The 9,319-nt window shown below is 49.1% G+C and overlaps 1 protein-coding gene across 1 annotated transcript; it reads right to left on the bottom strand.

Annotated features, from left to right (window-relative positions):
- Positions 1–610: 610 nt before the first annotated feature.
- LOC127317143 (RING-H2 finger protein ATL79-like) lies at positions 611–1,362 on the bottom strand. The gene has a single exon (XM_051347696.2). The coding sequence runs from the start codon at positions 1,344–1,346 to the stop codon at positions 672–674; it is 675 nt and encodes a 224-aa protein (XP_051203656.1). The 5' UTR covers positions 1,347–1,362; the 3' UTR covers positions 611–671.
- Between the last annotated feature and the right edge of the window lie 7,957 nt (positions 1,363–9,319).

The following is a 9,319-nucleotide window of genomic DNA, read 5'->3' as shown; positions in this document are numbered from 1 at the left end:
TAATTTTTTGACGAAACTTAACGACACATACGCATATGAATGTAGCTAAAACCACCAAGCTCCTCATCTTCCCTCCCAGCTGCACAACCGCGAAGATTTCTAGGACACGACACCGCGGACTGTACATGTGTGCTCAGTGTTACCTGAGTGCTTTAATTATTCTTAGTTTGTCCTGTTAGTGTGCCTTCCATTTTTCTTTTGATTGTACTATTGAAGTACAGTTTTTTCTCCGTTTCCAGCTCTATTTATTATTAGCTGCCACTGGAATTGCATTCAGTAAGCATGCTACTCTATCTACTAACGAATCTTCAGTTTTCACAGGCCGCTGCAACATTGTTTACGATTCCCATATGATAACCATTTGACATGTAACAATGAGTTTGATGGTAACCTTGTATTCAGCAGAATGCAAGCCATGTATATACTGAAAATGTAACACGTGTGGTCAGTGTTCCCTGAGTGCAACACTTAATATGGATGCATAATTTATGTTCCACTGGTATGCCCAAGCAAACATAGCAGTTCGAGTTTCTTTTGTTCACAGGATGAAAAGTAAAGGAGGTGCTTTCGAGTTCAGTCCAATCGCTAAGAAGTTCATTACTGTCTCTCACTGTACAAAAAGTTTCAGTACTGTTACTGTCTGTATAACCAGCGGCTTATCATGACACATGCTAAATCTCCACACGCCGGGCCCGACCACCATCTACTATCACTCGCACCACCGCGACAACGGGCTCCGGCCTTGCACGGCCCGCGGCTAGCACGCACTCCACGTCAGGCTCGGCGAACGGCGCCTGTCTGCACGTCGGGCACGTCGGCCTCGCGTCAAGCCAGCGGTCGATGCAGTGGGCGTGGAAGCCGTGGTTGCAGCGCGGCAGCACGCGCAGCTGCTCCCCGCGCGCGAACTCGGCGAGGCAGATGGCGCACTCCGCCCGCGACGAACCGGCCAGGTCGAGCCCCGCCGAGTAGGCCAGGCACGGGAGCGCCCCACGCTTCCTGCTGTCGCCGCCGCCTCCGCCCCCTCCAGCGCGTGGCGCCGGCTCCTGCGGGGTGCCAATGGCGCCGTACGGCCCGTACCACGCGCGGGACGCAACGCGGAACGCACACTGGAGAACGACGTGGATCACGATCGCGCAGAAGAGGGCGCAGACGAGGAGCGCGAGCACGAGGATGGCGTTGGTATTCGGCCACGCGAGCGCGCTCTCGGCGTCGGGAGAGGCCACCGCCGGCGGCCAGGCGTAGGGAGTGGAAATGCCGGGCGCCGCAGGGGCGGGCGACGGGCTCGCCGTTGGCGCCATGGGCAGAAGCATCCTGGAGTGGCGCGGCGGAGAGGAGCTCAGCTGCATTCGTAGCTGGGAGGAGAGCGATCATGCATGCGTGGCAGTGAGTGGGAGTGAGATACTGGGATTGTGCCGGGAGAGATGCACGGATCCGCCTCTCTTATATAGAAGGCGGCTACGTGACAGGAATGGCAGTAGAAGCTCTGCCTCTGGGATATGATAGTGGCTGGGATAGACTAATCGGAGATATTTGGGGTCGCCATCTATCTAAGCTCGTCGGTAAGTAAACATGGTGGTACGTCTTAATGCTGCGTGGGTGCGCTACAACTACAAGTGCAGCCAAAGATAAGATGCATGTCAGGCAGGGGTGACCAGGAAAGAGACGCCACCAACTTTCAAGCGCAACTAGCATGTGAGGATCCAACTAGCTTGCCTCTTCTTCAGCCGCCGAAGGGGGTCGGTCGGCAAGCGGTGGCGCGGGGGCCGCTTGCTCGGTCTGAACAAAGGCGGCGGTTCTAGGATCCCTCTGGCATCAACATAGAGAATTACTTGATGCCGGTCTTCCTTGATTTGATCGGAGTGTCGGGTTTCGGAAGACTCAACCGACGAACTCCAACGGACGACATGCTGGAGATTTCCGGTTCGAATGAGTTTCGGTCACGTGTAACCGTGTTTTTTTCTGAATGTTTGGTTTTAGGGGGAGCAATACGAAGCTTTGCAGTTTGTTATCATCATGTGACATGTCTTTAGTCCCATTCATTCGTAGAGAATGGCATGGAGGCCGTGATCTAGGGACATAGCGGTGGGTTCGAGTCCTGATGGTGATGAGGTTTTGGCTTGGTGATCTATGACTTGGAGCAGTGGCAGCGCAAAGTGGGGGCGACAGCGCAAAAGAAATTCATAGTCTAAACTTGAAGGGTGAAAATCTAAGGTCTGACTTTAATTATTTGTGTCTGGCAATGATCTTATTGAAGACAACATTTTTCCCTTATTGGAGGCATCGTTTTTTGGAGAAGATGGATTTTTGTGTTGTCTTGGTGGTGTTTGATCCGCAATTAAAAGAATAGATCACTGTAGCAGGACTTTTCTTTATGTAATTCTTTTTTATTTTTCTGATTGTGTGCCGATTAGGGCACTGTGTTATTGCAAAAGCTGTGTATAATTAGTATCTTCAAGATATTAATATACTCCCTTTATCGAAAAAATATTACACAGGGGCAACTCACAAGCTACAACACATACTCCTTTCATTCATAATTGCCTTGTGTTCTAGGTTTAGGCAATGTCAAAATTTATTAAGTTTGACAAAAAAAAATCAATATTCATTATATCAAATACATAAAATTTAATAATATATTTTGTGATAATTATAATACAATACACTATATATATGTTAATATTTTTATTAAATATTTAATTTTTTTTTGAGAAACACAGTACAAACGCAGACGCTCACATACACGCGCATACACTCTATGAACGCACACACCCACACCCTACGTACCCCTATGAGCACCTCCAGAAGACTGAGCCGGCGGATTGCATCTTGAAATTGACGAAGTCACCATAGGCGAACGTCGCCTCCCACTGAATGAATATTCCGCCTTTTATGAGACACACAGATGTCAAACCTGGGGTTTGAACTCTGGTGGGCTGGGGATACAACCATCCTCCTAACCACCCAACCTCAGGTTGGTTCTCTATTAAACTTCACAAAGTTTGACTTTAACTAAACTAATAATATGAGGTAATTGTGAATAGAGGGAGCAGCTGTTTACTAGAAAACAAGTTGACAAACATGGCATTGGACAAGAAACACATAATTTGCAGTTAGGAGTTGGAAACTAAACCCTGGCCACTTCACCAAGAATCTGAGTGCTTCAAACAAATTGTAAAATGACGAGAAGTGTCAAACGAGTGGCACTAGGCAGGCACGGATGACAAAACAGCAGAGCCATCCATAAAGCAGCTAACTCTAGATTGTCATTTTCGCTAGCCCTGATTAAACTAGAGTTTCCATGGCCAAATCCTAACCGCTGCATCCCCCGATCTTCGGACGTGCATGGCTTTGCTTTACACACCAACACAAGGTCAGTCCTGATCGTCAGCCGCACCTCCCATCATTTGAGACCAAAGATTAAGAACCCATCAGGATCCAGCAAATTGGTATTCTCGCAAGCCTCCACTAACTGCGACCTGTAGGCGGACGGGACGAGCGCACGTGGCTGGGAAGCGGCCAGGTTGGCGGTGACTTGTCAACTCGTGAGTGGCAATCGAGACGGCGTGTCTCCATGTCATCGTCCGATGTGTCTGTACCTGGACGTTGAGCCTTCCGGCTAATCAACAGCCATGCAATACTCCCACTTCGCTCTGTGCGCTACTATGGGCCTCGTGGAGCGCACTTGGGCAGCAATGGTGACCCTAGTGCTTTGTAAAAAACTATTAGTCGTTCTAGAAATAATAAAAATGTACTCCCTTTGTTCAAGCTTAACTGAAGGACATCGTTAGAAATCCTCCAAAGGCACCAAGCCTCCCAGCCTCCGGCTTCAAATGCTGGCACGTGTCTACTTATAGGCAAAATCTTAACTTTGCTTGGTTACAACAAAAAAATACTCCACTTTTCATTAAAGTAAAAAATGGTTCACCTAGAAATAAAGGAATGCATGGGTTTCAAACAAATCAGACCAACTTTCATAGGATGGAAAGCAGGCTTCTTTCAAGATATCACCATGCTTATGCATAGGGTGAAAAGTAGTGTAACTGACAACTTAGTTTTATGGCTTGATTCTCTTCCATAGTTGTTCTCCGTATATATTATACATATTGTATTTTTCCTTTTTTTATTGTAAGTAAGTGGACCTTGGACGTTTTGATAAAGTGAGGCTATGGGGGGTTCCCCCGCAGTAGAAAGTTTCAAAAAAAGGAAAGATCATCGGACACAGATCTCGTCGGATACCTCGCCGAAAACTCGCGGGAGACATTGTAGCACAAAATTTATACTAAAGTAGCCAAACCACGAAATATTTGCAACACCGCCGGCGCCGCTGACTGTTTGCAGCACCGCCGATGTCCATTTGCAGCTCTGGCGAACAACCTTTGCAACTGCGACAAGCAGCATTTGTAGCACTGCCACTGACAATTTGCAGCTACGACAAAAAGCCTTTGCAGCACTGCTGATGACCATTTGCAGCACTGCCCCAGACGGTTTGCAGCATCATCGATGCCCATTTGCAGCTCGCCTTTGCAGCTTCAGCGAGCAACCTTTTGCAACACCGACTTCCTTCATTCATAGCTCTAGCAGGTGTCGTTTACAGCTCCTTCGGCCAGCCTTTGCAGCTCTTGGGACAGAAGATTGCCTTCTGCCAGAACACCGCCTGTTGTCGTAGCACCACCGGACTCCGCTCGTAGCACCGCCGGCCTGCTACCGGAGCTCGACCGCTATGACTGGCAGCACAGCCCCATGCACCATAGTATCAGCTCATCCCGGAGCCACCCTCGCGAGCTCCGCCTCATCGGATTGCCGGCGCCAAGGGAGCTTGGGTTACGGGCCTCCGTCGTAGCCTCCATCTCTCGCGACCCCGAGCGCCGAGAGGATAAGAGCTCCGAAATCCGCCACATCCTCTATATCTGGCGACGGCCGGAGCCAGGGCGCTAGGCGCCACCTCCATCTCCGGTGACAGAAGGGCATCGTGGACTTCGCACCACTCATGGGTGGCACGAGCTACCTCCATCTAGCCACGATCGTCTCCAGGGGCTCAAGGTTGGAGTAGCAGGGTCAGAGAAGCTGCAACGCGGGGCAAGCTCCAAGCCTTCTGGGAACACCAATGGCTACCGAAGCTCCAGATGGCGGCGTCCTCGTCAGAGGCCGTGCGAGCAGGGGAGGGCGATGGTAGGAGGTGTGTGTGTGGAGCACCAGTGTTGTACGACGACTCACGACTTGGAAGGCGGCGGTGGCGAGTGGCCGGGAGGCGGCGGCAAGCGGTTGGGAAGGCGGCGAAGGCGAGAGGCATGCTTGCTCAGAGGAGACGTGGAAAAAATTCGCCACCGCACGCATGTACACGAGGATAAGGAACATGGGTCGAAGAAAAAATCGTGGTGGACCCCACCATATATTGTGGCTGCGAGAGGGACGCATGGCGTGCAGCGGACCTTGAGGTCGCTAGCGCCCGAGCCTCCGCCTGATATAAATCATTTTCATTAATTGAAGCTCTAACATTTTACTAAATCAAACTCTCTAACTTTGACTCGAGTGGTAGCTGTCATCGCTGAACACCCCAACCCTAGGTCACCCCGGGTCATCCAACCGTTACAATAAGCGTCTTCTTGCCTAATATCCTGTAGCCGTCAATTCCCTTCATTTCAGCTGCAACAACCAAATATATAGCCACAGGATCCACAGTTGTCGAGCGATGCTCCTCCTTCTAATGCTGAATCATGGCTAATAGAGGTTGAATCATGTTGTCCCACCTTCCCAAGAGCTCGGCCGGATTTCCTGGCATTCGGCTGTTGAATGTACTAGGACGTCGCCTAGAGGGGGGGGGGGGGGTGAATAGGCGGTGTATAAAAACTTCTACTTGAGAGCTAAACTAGGCGGAATAAAACTACACATGTGTTTACTAGTTTAGCTCAAGGCCTATCAACTAGGGGTTTGCCTAAGAGCACCAACAACCTATGCTAGCATGATGAGCACAATGTGATAACAAGCTAAGTATAGCACATCAAGCAAGATAGATATAACAAGGTAAAGCACATAGGTTAAGGAGCTCGGGTTGAGAAGTAACCGGTGCACGAGGAGACGACGATGTATCCCGAAGTTCACACACTAAGGTGCTACGTCTCTGTCTGGAGCGGTGTGGAGGCATGAGGCACTCCAATGAGCCACTAGGGCCACCGTATTCTCCTCGAGCCTTTCCACCAAAGGAAAGCCTCGATCCACTAAGGGACACTTGAGGGTGGTCACCAAACCCGTACAAGCTTGGGCAAACACCCAAGTATCACACTTGAGGCAACTCCACAACGAGGAGGCTCTCAAGTACACGGCCACAAGAGGCAACACACACCACCAAGGAAACACACTCCACCAAGGATGCTAATGTGCCACAAAAGGCTAACACACTCCACCAAGGAAAAACACTCCACCAAGGATGCTAATGCGCCACAAGAGGCTAACACACTCCACCAAGGAAACACACCACTAAGGCAAGAACACAACTAAGGTAACAAGGCCACTAAGGCAACAACACCACTAAGGTAACATGCCCTCTACGATATCGAAACCCCAGAGAGAACCCAAACCGATGCACCTAATGCAATGACTAAGAACACCACTAAGATGCCCAAGTTCTTCTCTCCCAAATTCCAACAAAGCTACACAAGTTATTGGGGGAATAAGGGAGGAAGAACAAATATGTGGAGAAACACCAAATAACTCCAAGACCTAGATCTAGCAAGATCCCCTCACTTGGAGAGGGATTCAATTGGTGAAGCTCTAGATCTAGGTCTCCTCTCTCCTTTCCCCCAAAAATATGCAAGAAATAGTGGGGGATCAAGAGGAGGAAGAAAGAACTCAAGGTTAACAATGGAGGAGAGAGAATGGAGGGGAAGAAGTGTTTGGGCTGGAGGTGGAAGAGAGGTATAAATAGGGGATCCAAAATATAGCTGTTGGGGGTTGGAAAAACGGTCAGATTCACGCAAACCGGTACTACCGCTTGTCAAAGCGGTACTACCGCTTTTCCCAAAAAATCCAGATCTGAAAAACGTCCCAAAACCGGTAGTACCGCTCTGCGGAGCGGTACTACCGCTTGTGTTCAAATCAGTGCATCAAACTGCAAATTGGAGAGAGAAAGGGAGCAATGCAGTGCGGCGTGCGGCGCGGGCAAGCAGGTGGGTCCAGCGCGTGTGCAGGGCGGAGAGCAGAAGGCAGCGCAGCAGCAGGTGGGCCAGGGGAGCAGCGAGCATGCAGAGGCGTGGGGCGTGGCAGTGGTTCCCGCGCGGGATCGAGCGCCCTCTCCCGCGTGGTCAACGCCACGAGCGGGCGTGCGCGCTCGGCGATCGAGGCCTGGGCGGGAGACGCGGGAGCGAGCGGCGGCTTGGGCGAGCTGAGCTTCCCCGCGTGGAGGTGGAGCGGGCCAGCGGGCGGCGGCCCAAGTGCGGGTGGAAGTGGTGCGGGCTGGAGGAGGAAAGACTGGGCTGGTACTACCGGCCACAGTACCGGCCTGGTACCGTAAATAAGTTACGGTAGTACCGGGCCGGTACCGGCCTGGTACCGGTCAAGGTCCAGTAAGCCTGGGAGGCTGAAGCGGAAGTTGGGCCGGTACTTCCAGCGGTAGTACCGGCCGGCCCAAAAAGGTTTTTCTTTTTCTTTTTAAATATGCAGCAACTAGAAAAACCATAACTTGAGCTAGGAAACTCGGAATGACATGAAACCAATTTTGCCGGAAAGAGGACGACGAGAGCTACCACTACACAAGGTGAAAATATGGAAAAGAGTGGGTGATGATTTTCTCATGGTCATAGAGGTGTAACCTCTCAATATGGTATATCGGGAAAATCATCACCCTCGCACATGCAACATGCGATGTATCCGGAATCCGTTTCCGATGAGCTAGAGCTTGTCATGGAGATGAACACAAGCTCTAACTCATCTCATCGATAAGAACCAAGAACAACCAAGAAACACGATGCAATGCATGCAAGGTTTGAGCTCTCTCCGATGATGCGACCCACTATCCTATCGAGCACAAACCTTAACCTTGCGCGTTCCTCTCGAGTCAGCAAGCTCCGTCTTCACCCTCTTCATGATTGTACATGCCACGGTCTTCCTTCAACATACACGCCACCGTCTTCTTCCGTCTTGTACGCACGCCACCATCTTCATCCTTCTTCAACGCCGTCTTCTCTCTTCATCTTCTACGCCGTCTTCTCTCTTCATCTTCAACACCGTCTTCATCGGTCTTCTTCATCATACTCGATCTTCTCCATCTTGCAACCTTGAAACCGACACATGGCTATGGACAAGTCCTAAGATTGATTCTCAATGCAACCGTTAGTCCATAGGGATTGTCATCAATTACCAAAACCACACATGGGGCAATGGACATGTTCTTACAATCTCCCCCATTTTGGTAATTGATGACAATCTCTTTGAGAGGGTTTAAATATGGAATTTAGCGAGCAACCCAAGTTGAACATTTAGAACAAACTCCCCCATAATATATGCATGTGTGAATGAACTTGAATTTCATTGCATATACCGGCAATTAAAGCCTATTGGAGTATCCTCTAAATATTCAACCATGCAAAGCAACAAATGCAAGGCATGAAAGGCAAATTCTTAAGAACCAACAAAAGCAATTCCCTTAAACCCTCCAAACTTCTCCCCCATTGGCATCGATTGCCAAAATGGTCGAAAGGTTCGGAAGGGGCCAATATAGTTAGAATTCCTCCATAAGGTGTGCATTTCTCATAATGTGAGTGAAATCAAATGCACGTATCCAATGACGAATACCGGGAGGGAATCCAACTATATTGAGGATCAAAGATTGCAAGAGGATATGAAGGTGAGATGGCTTCGACAAATGAAGCAAGCAATCCAATGACCCAAAAAGAAACACAAGCTTAATAAGAAGCAAGTAAAACAAAGCTTGTGCCAAAATCAAATATGAGTGATTGAAGATGCAAATAGGATAAAATGAGCACTCATAACCACAATCTTTGTGGAGTCATCATCAAGTCAAATAAGAATGAAGGAATGGACTCCAACAAAGAGCGATATCAAAAGATATGCACCATCTCTTATGTGTATAAGTTTCTCTAAGTGGACAACATCACGAAGACGTTTATCCATAAAGAAACATGCACACACAAGATAGGTACAAGAGAAATAGAGCAAGATATCCCAAACAAGCATGCTCAAGGACTTATCTCATTATAGGAAAGTAAAACCAAATATCAAGTAATGAGATAGCCAACTCCCAAACAAAGCAAGGTTCCAAATAAACCAAACCCTCAACGCTTTTCATGATGGTACAAAGTACCGA

Source organism: Lolium perenne, chromosome 1 (assembly GCF_019359855.2).
Source record: "Lolium perenne isolate Kyuss_39 chromosome 1, Kyuss_2.0, whole genome shotgun sequence".
Lineage (NCBI taxonomy): Eukaryota > Viridiplantae > Streptophyta > Magnoliopsida > Poales > Poaceae > Lolium > Lolium perenne.
The sequence above is the reverse complement of the archived record's forward strand: the minus strand, read 5'-3'. Positions and strand labels throughout refer to the sequence as shown.